The sequence below is a fragment of the Phascolarctos cinereus genome, unplaced genomic scaffold, assembly GCF_003287225.1.
Source record: "Phascolarctos cinereus isolate Bilbo 61053 unplaced genomic scaffold, phaCin_HiC Scaffold_5;HRSCAF=322, whole genome shotgun sequence".
Classification (NCBI taxonomy): Eukaryota; Metazoa; Chordata; class Mammalia; order Diprotodontia; family Phascolarctidae; genus Phascolarctos; species Phascolarctos cinereus.
In genome coordinates, this window is record NW_027555958.1 from 274,443,868 (window position 1) to 274,457,945 (window position 14,078).

General features: G+C 34.0%; 1 protein-coding gene across 10 annotated transcripts in view; it reads right to left on the reverse strand.

Annotated features, from left to right (window-relative positions):
• Positions 1 to 14,078, reverse strand: part of BPTF (bromodomain PHD finger transcription factor) — a 193,338-nt gene that overhangs the window by 116,322 nt on the left and 62,938 nt on the right. For all 10 annotated transcript variants that reach the window (XM_021000980.2, XM_078155881.1, XM_021000977.2 and 7 more), the window contains 2 exons: positions 12,835 to 13,657; positions 4,164 to 4,387 (listed from right to left, as the gene is read on the reverse strand). In XM_021000980.2, coding sequence (XP_020856639.1) covers positions 4,164 to 4,387; positions 12,835 to 13,657 — 1,047 coding nt within the window. The remainder of the gene's footprint in view (positions 1 to 4,163; positions 4,388 to 12,834; positions 13,658 to 14,078) is intronic.

Genomic DNA, 14,078 nt, shown 5'->3' on the forward strand with positions numbered 1-14,078 from the left:
CTTTTTTCACTTTTTCTTCTGATAACAATCATCATTCCTTTCCCTAATTCTACATCTACTTTACCATATTCAAACAAAAACTGCAAAATCTATAGAATTTTAAATATGCAAGACATGGGACACAGTGCAAAGGGGTCAAAAAGAAGTCTTGGGAGAGTTATGAGATTAAACTACAAATTTCAAGTGTATGTAAACTGAGGCAATTAATGAGGACAAAAATAAATCCCTAATTCAAACAAAATAAACTATTGTAAAATCCAAATGCCAAAAGTAGGGTTAAAACTTCTTTATTTAGAGGCATATTTATGTATTGTGGTTAGAGATTTCCTAATGACCACAATATTTTCTGGATTAAGAGATGTCAAATTAAAAACATCAGGTGATCTAAAATCCCTGGCTTCTTCCAAAGCTCAGTCAGCTATAGCCTACCTTCCCCCAGGAAGACTTTGTTGAAATGTTTCCCTCCATCTCTCTCCTAAAAAAATTTTTTACTTTGCATTTATTTTATATATATTATGTATTTACTTGAATATGTGCAAGCTATTTTTGCCAACAGACTATTAGTTCCTTGAAAGCAGGATTCCCTAGTGTCTAACACAGTGAAAGCACACAGTAGGCACTTAATAAATGCTTACTGGTTAATAATAAAAAGAATACGAGGTGAAGCATTTTCTGAAATTATTCTGTAGCATCTCAATTACTAAAAATTTCAAGAAATTTAGTAGTTTTTAAGGTAGCACATGAATCTGAGGAAGAACTTCAGTTCTTTAGGGATCCCTAAGTAAAAGAAATATTATTTGCTAAACAAACTAGAACCTAAATGAACAAAATGTTAATAGCCAGTAGCAAAAGTGTTATTGGCTAGGTGCATCTTAGAAGTCTCATTTTTTATTGGGGGTACACTAAAAGAAAGGGTGGGAGTAAGGAAATAATAAATGTTTATTTTACCATAAGGCAGACTTGCAGTCTGGTTAAATACTAAAGAATACAGACTGTTGGTGAAAGCTGCTGCTTTAGTTAATGCTTTTAAGAAATGATGCAAAATATAGTTACCAAAGAGCCTGCCTTGGAGACAAGAAGACCTGGCTTCACACTCTGCCAGACTGACACTAGAAACACTGATGGGTCAATCACTTAGCAAGACGATGCCCCAGGCAACTCTCTTAACACCACAAACTGCAAAGAAGTTTCTGATTTTTATCAGTGAAAGGAGTCAGATCTTTATTTGATTACAGGTCCAATTAAAAAAAAATTTTAATCAATAACAATTTCATGTCGCCATTTTCCAGTGCTTCAAATTTTGTTCTTTCAATGGTTCCTAAAAAGAACTTATGTTTTTCCCAAGTCAAAGGGCTAATTGCCCATATCAAGCTGACTTGCTTACTGGGACTGCCACCCCATAAAAGATGGTAGTAACTTCAAGCTACACAGGAGGAGAAAAAACTAACAGTTTGCATTTTGGCTTCAATGTGGTTTCTAGGAACACATTTGGTGGAATCTAGAACTAATTTTTTTTAATTGCTCCTGAATCTATTTACATGGGTATTTTGAGTAATCTATTCTACTCTCAAAATTGATCATTGCAATTGATAAGGCAGGATTTTACTTTTTCTGATTTTTAAGTACTTGATTCCACTAATGTTGTTCTGTTTGCTCTGTGAAACCAAACCCATGAGCTGTGAACTCTCAGTTAAATCAATATTGAGAAATATTCCTCAACAGTAAGCAAAATATCTTTTAAGCTGCCAAAACAAAATTTTCAAATACTCTGGTTTGGATTTAAAAATTGATTACACCAATTAAAAGTATTTTTTAAATCTTCAACTGATTTAGGGAGATCATTGTTGGAACCAGGTCTTAAAACACATGGTATCAAATTGGTGATTAAAAAAAAAATTCTATTAGTAGAGCACCAGTCCTGGAGTCAGGAGGACCTGAGTTTAAATCTGACCTCAGACACTTACTAGTTGTGTAAACCTGGGCAAGTCACTTAACCTTGATTGCCTTAAAAAAAAAATTCTATCAGCAGAGGACCGAAATAAGAACAGACTCAGTATTTGTGAAAAAGCATGTGTATTTGCAATTCAATAAAAATAATACTCTCTGGTTTTTTGTCCAAATTATCAGAATTATCCAAATTTAGTTGTAAATATGTTTCCCAATGCTAAATCCGTTTCTACTTGCTCCTGTGAAGTGAAATTAATGAAACAGAGAAAGCATTAGTCAAAATATGGAGGCCCAGAAAAAGAAAGTGAGGTAAAACATTTGTTTCTCAATGCCTTAATTCTGAAGACAGTGATAAAATTTTCATCCTAAAAGCAATGATTGCTATCCTCGTTCCGCAAAAGTAAATTCAGAGGCTAACCTAGCTGGCTAATGATAAAGAAGTTCTAATTCTCAAAATGATATTATGGAGATGAGAGAAATTATATCTTTACTATGAATTTTCTGTTGACTCTAAAACTAAACCACTGTGGGAGACTATATGATGTGTACAGTATAACACAGCGATGATTCTGAAGTTGGAGGACCTGGTTCCAACACCACTTCAGACATCTAGTCGCTGTTGGACTTTGAGTAAGTCACTAAACCCCCACGGACCCCACAGCTTCTGCATGAAATGAAAGAACTGGACAAGCTGACCTCTGAGGTTCCCTCCCACTTCTGGGTCATCTGTGACCTATGAGAAAAGCATTTACAAAAGAAACATTTGAAATGTTTCAAAACAAAGCCAGTTTCTATTTGACAATTTTCTAACAAAAGCAGGGTACTACTAGGTCTATTTTTCATTAAGCAGAGAAATGCTATCTGGTAATTTTGATCAATGCTCATACTGAAGGACAAAAGGGAGTAGAGACAGTGCAAGAGAAGAAAGTCTCAAGTCCTAAGCTTCACCCGCCAGCTGAGACAATGACCGATGGGCACAGTCAAGGGAAAGCCACATTCTCCTGAAATCCAGGAATAACTCCTTGCACTACATACTTCAATCGGTCATGAGCAACGTATGTTTATACATGTAAATTATTAGTGTTATTAAACAAATATAAACAATGTTTTTCTTCTTTCCATCAAGGTATGAAACCTTATGCACGTGACCACCACAACGAACATTCTTTCAAAGTGACACAAGCTACACAAAATTCTTTTCAGTTAAAAAGTACTTTTCATACATTACCTCATATATCACAATAGTCTTGTAAGGCAGACAGTAAGAATCTGAAAATAAGCTTCACTCTTCCCTAAATCTGGCTTACAGAAACACACATAAGCTTCATATTATCACTTCGAAAGAATGACAAAAGTGAGAAATTCAAAGGTAATAAAATAATAATAGAGCTTTATTGAATAAAAAAAATTTAAAAACTCAGAGTAAATCTTTAATATGATAATTCTGTGAAATAATTTTTCAGAGTATGTCTTCTTTTTTTTTCCATTCAAAGAGATTTCATTTTACAGATGCAGTATAAATTCTGGGGGAGCCTATATTTGGAACAATAGAGTTGTAAATTATATTTTATAGATTGAGGCTCTTAGAGGTTGAGTTGTCACAGGTCACACAGCTATTGAGTGGAAAAACTGCAACTTTAATGTAGATCTTCTGACTCCAAGTCTAGTACCCCAAAGGAAATACAGAGAGCAGCTATTTGATTCTGGTGATGGTATTAAATGTATTACATTTTTTTTAAAAGTAGGCATCAAATAACTTTAGATAGTTCAAAGTCTACTGAATATAGGTAACTATCCTAAGAAATAAAAGATCAAACTCCGAGTTTTTATCCAAACATTCCCTATCATAAAAGTTTAATTGTAAATATATTATTTAATTTTACAGCAATTTCTACTTGTCCCCACTCCAATAATGTTAGATGCTGAGCTTACACATTATGTACAGCCGAACAGGTTAAAAAAAGAAACTCAAATGTTCACATAGCCTTCGCATATGCTTTAAAATAATAATTACAATTAGAAACCATTTACAGAGCATCACTAATTACCCAGGCATAATACAAGACATAATTTTATATAATGTCTTTAACAAAGGAGAAATACAAAGTTATGTGGTGAAACAAAGGAAAAAATTTGATGTTTCTTATACACTTTCAAGCTTTATAATGAAATTACATCATCAGTAGGTTTCAAGTTTAACAGACAAATTCTCTTACCATTTGCAGCAGCAAGGAACGATTTGTTACTTCCACGTGCTTTATTAGTCAGGTCTTCAGTTATATCCATATGTCGATGAATTTCTTCACGCATTTCTTCTAGAGTTTTACAAAGCTCAGCTTCCCAGTAATCTTTATCTAGGCAATCAATTAATTCTGCCAACTGGACCTTTGTGCTATAGTACCAAAGTTTCTTATCCTTTTCATTTTCTGAATCTTCCTCTCTGTAAGAAAAAATGTAAAATACTCTCAACACATACATTAACAACATACTCATGTGGTAGTTTACTCATCTAGCAAATCTCATCTATCTTTGGAAAAAGCAGAAAGGAAGCAAAAACAGCAACAAAAAAGGTGGGAGAAGGTCCTTGAGAGGCATGAATAGTTGACATAAAGTCCATGAACTTTATTTATAGCTGACCCAATCCCTCTCAGAACCTATTACTTCTTACTTTATACACAAATCTAAAAAGCTTAACAAATGCTTTTCAAACCTATAGAAAATTAGAAGTCAAAAGTAAGCAAAAAAAGAAAAGACAGAAGAAAGCAAACTGATAAAAGAATGTCAGTTTCTGACAGCTTGACAAAATCCTAAATAGAAGACAATCATGCTTTCAAAAAAAAAACTAAGCAAAAACTTCTCAGCAAATCTCCTATGTACAAATGACCCTACACACCTCAAAAACCTCAAATGTTTCTAATAACCCTAAGCCATCAAAAACAGTTAAACGATGATTTCCATCAAAATGGTTAAAAATTTTAAAACTTTAGTACCTTAATGGAGGGTAGAAAAAGAGATACGCTCCAGTTATTTGAAAAAAAAAAAGAAATATAAGTGAAACTCTTCATTCACCCATAATGCTGTGTAAATATATACACACACACAGTTAACATAAACGGACGGGTGGCTCTCACCTTGGGACAGTAGTATCCATCCCTATAAGCACAGACAGACTTTCTTTAACAAAGTAAATTACAGTCTTGTGCCAGATTCACAGAAGCATTTGCAAAATATTTTCTTCTTTTTTGTGGTAAGAAGGTAGTGAATAAAAGATTATTTAGAAGGTCCTCTAGGTTTATATCACTCATTATTTTTTGGAAAGGAAAAATGAATTAAGTCAAACATTCAATAAAGCGGTGTTAAAACTCCAAAAATGTTAAGATTCACTAGCTTAACATAACTAAATCAGTCACATTCGTTTTTGGCTAGATCAATACCCTCTGAAATTGACTCCTACTTTCCATATTAATTCAATTTTTTTCTGCTAAAATTTTTTTTTTCCCAATTGAAAAGATCAAATTTGGCCCCAAGGAAGAGTTGAGAAAATGTGCTTCCCTCACTTCACTGCAGAGGTGGAGACCAAGGATGTATAACTCTACATCTGCTGTTAAACCTAAATAAACATATAGTGGTCAGTTTTGCCAAGCTATTTTTCCTCCTTTTAGAATCTTTGTTTATATAAGAGAAGGCTTGATGGGTATGGGACAGGAGAGATAGATATCTGGAAATGATCATGATAAAAAATAAGAGCCATTAATGACTAAAAAAATTATTACACTAACTTTTTGCTATCTGTTTTCCTTCTTCACTATCCTACATTTCATTTCCTGACAGCTATTCCCAACAATCTCTTTATGACTAGGTGGAACTGATAATGGGATTAATGTGGTGACTAATCATACTTGTATTACCATTAGTATTAAATTACACAAGAATTATTTTGTTCCTGTCTTATCAGTTCTTGACCAGCCCTTTTAATCATTTAGGTATACTGCAGGATTTTAAAAAGGAGAATCTGCCAATTTACCAAGCTGTCTTTATCAATTTTAATATTATTTATTATGCTTTGCAAAAAGTTCCAAAAACTAGTTTTTTTAATAAATAAGAATGCCAAAGATCAAGAAATAGATTCTATACTTAAAGCCCTGCTCACAAAACCAAAAATATTGAAGAAATAATTACAGAGTCAGTGCATCATAGTGGGAAAAGTACTGCATTTGAAGAGAGAGGGCCAGGGTGTGAAGAACTGCTGTGCCACTTACCATCTACCAGGGTGACCCTGGACAACTTATTTAACCTTTCTGAGCCTCAGTTCACTCATCTGTAATATAAGATGGTTGGAACTAGATCATTTCTAAGGTCCCATCCAGCTCTAAATCTAGACTACCATGAGTCTAGAGAAGAGTAGGGTTAAGTGACCAATAATTTCAACAAATAATTATTTGTTGAAAACCTAATATATTTACAACACTGCATTAAAAAACAACAAAAATACAGAACTAGGGAAATAGTATTCAGAGACAAGGTACAGTCTAATTTTTTTTAAACATCCAAAAACAGAACTGTGCCAAATACTATATGCATAGTTCCATTGAATTAAGGATTAGAAGGTCTAGGCTGTAGTCCCTACAAGGCCACTTAACAGCTATGTGCCTTTGAGTAAGTAACTTAATCTAAGACCTACTTTCCTTATTTATAAAACTGAGATAATGTCACTTACCTGCCCTACCAAACTCATAAGTTTGTAACAATCAAATGAGAAACATGTGAAAAAACCATGAAAATTTAAAATTGCCATGAAAATTATGACATTATTAAGCACCTAGAACAGTACTATGAACACTATATGCATTTAATAATGCTTACTCATTTGAATTTAACTAAATGACATACACTTATTTCTCAAATTTCAATATTTTTCCATCATTAAAAGGGGGGGGTTACAAATATTTCAAAAGGGCAAGCCAAAAAAACTCTAAAAATGAAGAAAAAATTCTGATAAGGAATGACAATGATCATGGTTTTATTTTTTGAAAGAAACTTTTCAAAAAACTTTTAATTTTCCTCAGACTAGACATTCAGTATAATCCTATCATTAAAATTTTAAAGGTCCAAATATAGATATAAGGTTTTAAAAATACCTTTGGTGGTAGAAAAGAGAAAAATATTTAACAGTAAGTACCAAGGATGCTTTTGACTTTAAGAATTCTTTAAGTTGTGAATTCATCCTATAGCATGAGTTGATTCATCAGTTTTTTACTTCCATAGTTTATAAAAACCAACTGAATAGAATATGACTATAAATAATGGAATGGTCTAAAGATCAGGATCACAGAGAAAAAAGTATTCAATAAAAGTATTAAATAAACACTTACCCGATGCTTTCTAGAGAAAGATAAGTAGGAATAGTCTCTGCCCTTAAGATTACTAACTGTATGTGGTCGTCAAGAGAAAGTGAGGTATGAGAGATGACATTAAAAGTTGCAAGCACAAGTGCCTGGAAAAATGATAATATCAGCAACAGAAATAGGGAAGTGGGGGAGGAAAGCAGGGTTGGAAGAAAAAGTTCCATACTAGACATGCTGACCTTAAGAAGAAAGCAGGACATCCAGGTGGAAATACCTAGTAGGCAACTGGAAATACAAATTCAGTCCTTCAGGAGAAAGGTCAGAGTTTTAGATAATAGACTTGGGAAAAGCTTATACAGCATCCAGGACAGATGAGTTGCAAACACCTAAGACACCACATTGTCCAGCCCTCTCATTTTAATGATAAGCAAAATATGGACCATGGTTGCAAAGACTAATTAGTCGCAGAACCCTGTTGTCGTAACTGCCATTCTGGTGCTTTTTAATTAATACCAGAAAAAAAGGATGAACTTCCTTATGGGAAGGAAGACCATCCTACAAGTTAAGGTCTTGGGAAACACCAGTGTTAAAGGGACAAGAAGAGGAATCAGTAAAGGAAATAGAAAAAACAAATAGCTAAGGAGGATAACAAGTAAAATGCAATGTCATAAAAAGACTACTAAGTAGTGGGTGGCTCATAGTGTTAGATAATGTGGAGAAGTTAAGGAGGATAACAATTATAGGTAGGCTGCTATGCTTAAAAACTAAGAAGTTAATGGTGAAGTAGTTAGACTTGAAGACAGAATTCAAAGGGCTAAGCAAGCGACTAGTGAGGAGTGGCACGAATGCAGACCATACCTTCCATAAGTTTTATAGTGAAGGACAGAAGAAAAGAAGAACATGAAATGTCAAGGTGACTGGAATATTCTGGGTTTAAAGATTTTTTTTAAAAAAGAAGATCTAAGTATATTTATAGGCAAGAGGGAAGGGACAACATAGCAAACTAGAAATCAGACTTGGATTTGGAATCAGAAGATATGGCTCTGATGCTTATTAGTTATGTGACATTGAGTGAATCACTTCACCTTGGTTTTCTTGGTTTCCTAATCTATAAAGAAGGGATAATCACTAAAGTCCCTTTTAGCTCTAACAGCTCTATTTTATTTTCCATATTACAGATGAATGCCAGCAAAGGGAAATGGAAGATGAAACAAAGATAAGAGATAACTGATAGGAGTGCCCAAGAAAGGGAAAGGGAAAGCATCAGAGGCACAAGTACTAAAAGAAAACAAAAACAGAGCAAAAATATTAATAAAGGTTACCTGAAACACTTATCTCAAAGTTCATTTGATTGTTTAAAAGAAAAACTACCTCATATGCCTTTAACCAAATATTTCTAACAAAAAGGTTAAACTTTTGTAACTTCACTATAAACTCTTCAAGGGTCAGGACTATATCTACTTTTGTAGATTACTATTACTTTACTTTTACTATTACTTTAAAAAAAGAGAGAATAGCAAGAAACAAAGTTGTTGACATCTATCATACCAGATAAACAGAATTATTCTTCAGTTGTTCCTTGTATATATCATATTAATATTATGGTATGGTATGTTATGTCACATTATCAAAGGCAGGGATGATAGAATTTTATTTCATGCCTACCACAATTCTACATAAAAAGTAGATGCTTAATCAATGTGCATTTTAACAAAGTTGTGAAATAGTATAAAGAATAAACCTGACAATGTTAAGAGCAGTAAGGAAGCTTAAAGATCCACTCTTTAATTTTACAGATGAAAGACCAAAAGTTCAGAGTTTAAGCAGCTTGCCAAAGGCTATAAAACTTAGGTTAGTGGTTGGTTAGGTTAGGTTAGGCCTATCTTCCAGGCCAATGTCTTTTTCACTGTATCGTACAGCAGCAACTTTACTGGTTTTAAACTATCAGCACTTAATCTCAAATTGTCAATTCTTCATGCACCCCTATGTTACATGCCTTGTAGCCATGGCTTGTATAATACCACTATTAAAAAGTTCTGGGATCCTATTGATTTGAATATTTCCTCCAATAATAAAAATCACAATTTATCCCTCTCTGCCCATCCTGTGTAACTACTGCCTCTGTCCTTGAATAAGTTCAACGACAGGATCCAGCTCATATGGCAGGGGCCTTCTTGCTTTCTCCTAATATCAAAACGATACCAGCAATTAGGATATCTACCCCTCACTCTTATCATGTGACCATCCATCTTTTTTTGCAAATGCATTTCTCTGAAGACATCCTTTATTCTATTTTTCTTTTAAGTTCTTCATTTCTGATATAGTTTACTCAAATCTACTAAGTGTCTCCTCAATATTTCACTCCTTCAGAGACTGCTATATTTCATGCCTTGTAGCAAAAAGTAGGATGCTGGTGCTAAAAAGACAGTCTTTTATTCCTGGGAGAAATTTGAAGTTACAAAGGGAGTTCTGCACTTTCTTTTAAGACAATCCAGCTGCTCTCCTCCTCCTACTTAGTTTTGGGCTCAACTCATCTATCGGTACTAGTCCTAGACATGTATACCGATTGACAAGCTCTACAGGTTATACATCTAAATGTCTATCATAACCTGGGCAATAAACCTTCTTCACCCACTCGGTTTTTCTTGTGTGGACAGTAACCCTTTTGAGTGGTTATGGATCTCTTCCAGGAGGCAGCAGCTATATCTGACCAAGCATAGATAGATCAAGGAAATCCATGGTGGAGGCAAAACAATTGCGGCGGCATTGAGACATTGATTCACAAAGATAATCTGAGCAGGAATGGGGAAAAAAAATAACAAAGTTATGAAAAAAATCTCAGGCTTTATTAATACATAAAGTTGTCCAAGAAAATACCAACAACTAGCAAAATACATACTTACTTTCCCATCTACAGAAAATTATTAAGAAAATAAGCTACAACACACATAAAGGGCACCTTCAAGAAGGATCTTAATAGGGAACAGATAGGCTTTCACAAAAGATATTTCACAGGTGATCACATCACTACCAACACACAATTCCCTGAAAGATCATTAAAGGATACGTGATTCTACTGTTTTTTGGTTATTTAAAAACAAAATAAAAATGACCAAAACATTTGATCTTGTTGAACAAAACACTGACTTTAAGGTCTTCTTCCAACAGGATGGTTCTCATTCATGCATCAAAATTATTCAAGATCGTTTAAAAGCTCTAACAAAGATAAGCTTCAACAGGTTTCTGACCCTAAAAATCAGGTGAGGCAAGAGGAGTTTGAAAAATAATGGAGAAATTCATGTTGAAGAGAGATTTTCAGGGCAGCTAGGAGGCACAGTAGAAAAAGCATGGGTCCTGGATTCAGGAGGATATGAGTTTCAACTCCAACCTCAGACACTTACCAGATGTATGATCCAGACACTTACTAGCCTGACCTACTTAATCACTAAACCACAAGTACCTCCAAAAAGAAAAATAGAGATTTTCTATGAAAAGTGGGATCCTCCAACCAATCAACAAAGGCCTACTACATGCCAACCATGATACAGCAATGAAATGAAATGCTTGTTTGCAGAGGACACTGTGCTCCAGAACACTGGAATTAAGAATGATTAATTCAGTCAGATTTTGTTTTTACTTTATTTTAGACAGACTGCACTCATACCTATATCATAGATTCTTACCTTTTGCTTTGGGGTTTGTAGAGCTTTTAGAATGCAATAATAATTTGTCTTTACACAGATACAGAAGAAGAAAAGCATCCAATGTGCTTCCACATAGCAATGGCAAATATTCTAAATAATTCACACAGTTTTAAAAACATTTACCAAAAAGTTACAACCATACCATAAAAGGGCATTTAGGGTGCAATTTTGAGTTTTAATTTTATTTTGTAAAATACATAAAATCCTTCAAATTTTCTATGGCCATCAAGGACCATTAACGACTACAGAATTAAAACTGTGTTATTTGATGCTACAACAAAAACTGACTATCCAACACAGTACCCACACAAATATAAACAGCAACCTAACTAAAAATTATAGTTTTGTACGGTGCTATTAGAACACATTTTTAAAAAATTAATATCTACATTTTAGGAACAAATTTTTTTTTCTAAAAACAGGAGACAAGGTCTTTATGAAAATGAATTTAAATTTAAAATATTAGCTAGCATATACATGAATTCTTTAACTAGTTTTTCTTTTACAATCCAACAGCCTATACCAGATTTTTTATTTCATAAATGGTTATCATAAATTAATTTACAGCTGTTTAACTTCCTTAAGCCTATATGAATTATACAATCCCAAAAGGTCTAAATTTACCTATGCAGTTGAAATATTTCAATATTTCTTTTCTCTTGCTTTGTGTAAAGGTTGGTTGTTTTTCAGTTTTATAAGGAAGTATCATTTTCCTGAAATGCCCTTTAGTTTATTTTTACTTTCAAAATACATCCTTATTTGAAAATCTGAAAATATTTTAGTATAACATAATGCTAGTATGACAAAAGAATTAGAATATAAACCTTACTTTAAAGTAATTCATAGCAAATGTTCCCTCTAGTTTTGAACAACCAATCTACTACATAATCAATAAATCACACAAAGAATGGAAGGTGAAAAACACTGGGCTGAATCCCTAAACAGTTAAGTTACTAGGGCTCCATGTGTTCTCCATTTTAATTGCCCCTCCCAGCCTCTTCCATTTCCCTTTGTGGTTTCAAACAGACTACAGTGATCATGTGTGGAGTACTACTATTTCAGACATTAATTCTCCCTTTGCCCTCTGCCCCTTGAGGTGCCTTTGAGGAGAATGTCTAGTAGTCTGCAAATCCAAGTAGAATCACGGAATTTTAAAACTAAAAGAAACCTTAGATACTCTTTGGTCTAACCCTCTCATTTTATAAACTAAGGGCAACCCAAGGCAATGAGACTTTGTGGAAAGTAACAAAGAGGAGCAGCTTACTAAATAAAGGACTTTATTTACCCTTAATCACCCTCCATGGTAATGGAGAAGAAAGAACCTAGAAATGGGAGGTTTGGGACAAGACACAAAAAAACTACTTAAAAAATTTTTAATCATACTTTTCCTGCCATTTGCAATGACATGGTTATACACCTGAAATGAAAAGTTTATTTCTATCTTTCCCTATGCTTTCATTCTTGGCCAATACTGGTTTCTGCTACTGCTTTAGCTAAATAAATGTGGAGACTGAGCTAGGAACACCTTTTTGTCACTAAACTTTTTCCCTCTCCAAAAGAAGAAATGGAATATTTTATTGTTAAGAGAAAATCAAATACATCTTTAAAAAAACCCAAACAAAATAAATATGCAAAACTATTAACTATAAAACCACCATTAAAAATCTGCATATCCCTTGTAAATCAGAAAACATTTAACTTTACAATAATACTAATGATAATTATACATTATACCACAACTTTGAGTCAAGAAGGAAAAAGGAACTTTACCCCAAAGCCTCTTACACAAAAACAAAACTATTGTTATTCAGACTACACCTACATTGGAATATACTTACATAATGAGTCTTCTATTTAGAAACCAGTATTTCCTCCGACTTCTGTCATATCCAATAGGTTCGTGTCGAATATATGGTTTATTTTTTTGGATTTCAGCAACACAGTCAGTTACACCAGGTACCTTGTGTGCCACACAGACCTCACACTGCCATTCATCCTCTGGTACCTCCTCAAGAGGTGGTTTCACACACTCTAAATGGTATACCGCTGAGCAAGTTTCACAGCAAAGCAAATCCCCAAGTTTGTGACAAACCCTACAGTGGTCATCATATTGTATCACCCCTTCAGACATCAATTCTTCACGAGCAATGTTCGTTGTAAGAAACTGATCCACTAAAAACTGCAGAACTTTGATTTTATTTTGTACTGGTCCGTAAGGATAGTCCTCTGCTTCTTGATAAGGAAGAACATGATGGTACTCCTTGTCACTCTCACAATATACCCGCAGAACCTCTGGCCATGTCATTCCATCTATGAAATATAGTGTGGAATTAACACTATCTTTCAGGTCAGCAGGTCCAAAGGTAGTATTTGAAGTGTCTTCTTCACGTAAAACTGCTTTCAAAAGCACTACATGCATCTCTGCCATAAGTGTGCACTGCTCTTGACTAACGAGGGCAGCACAGAAGTCCTCAAAACGAAAAGGAGATAAGCGTAAAACGGTGCCAAAGTTCCTCAGGACTTCATAGATGGCTATAACATTCATTATATGCTCATTGGGCACCATTAAGTCCTCAGAGGATTTAGGGAATTCAAGAGGTGGGATATCTTTTTCTTCCAATATTGGAGAACGAGGGCGATGTACTCTCTGTCTTCTTCTACCTGTAAAAAAACAATTGGTACAGTTACAAATCAATGTATTATATATTCCCTACTACCTAGGGATCTTTCATCTTCTTAAGTCATAACACTTTGAAAACAAAACAGCTTTCTATTTTCTAGTAACTTCAACATTATAAATAAGAAGGAATTTTTTACCCCAATTTTTAAAAAATAATTATCAAAAATCCAAATTCAGAATTAACAGATTCCAAAATTGAAAGAAAAATTTTTGTTAACAGGTAAATGCTGCTAAACAGGCAGGTCTTTCACAGTCCACCTTTATATCCCCCCACTTCTAGTGCCTTCCCTCTGATATTACTTCTCATTTTTACATTGTATATATCTTATATGAACATAGTTTGCATTTGTCTCCCCCATTAAACAGTGGGACAGCTTTTTGCTTTCCTTTGTATCCCCAGTC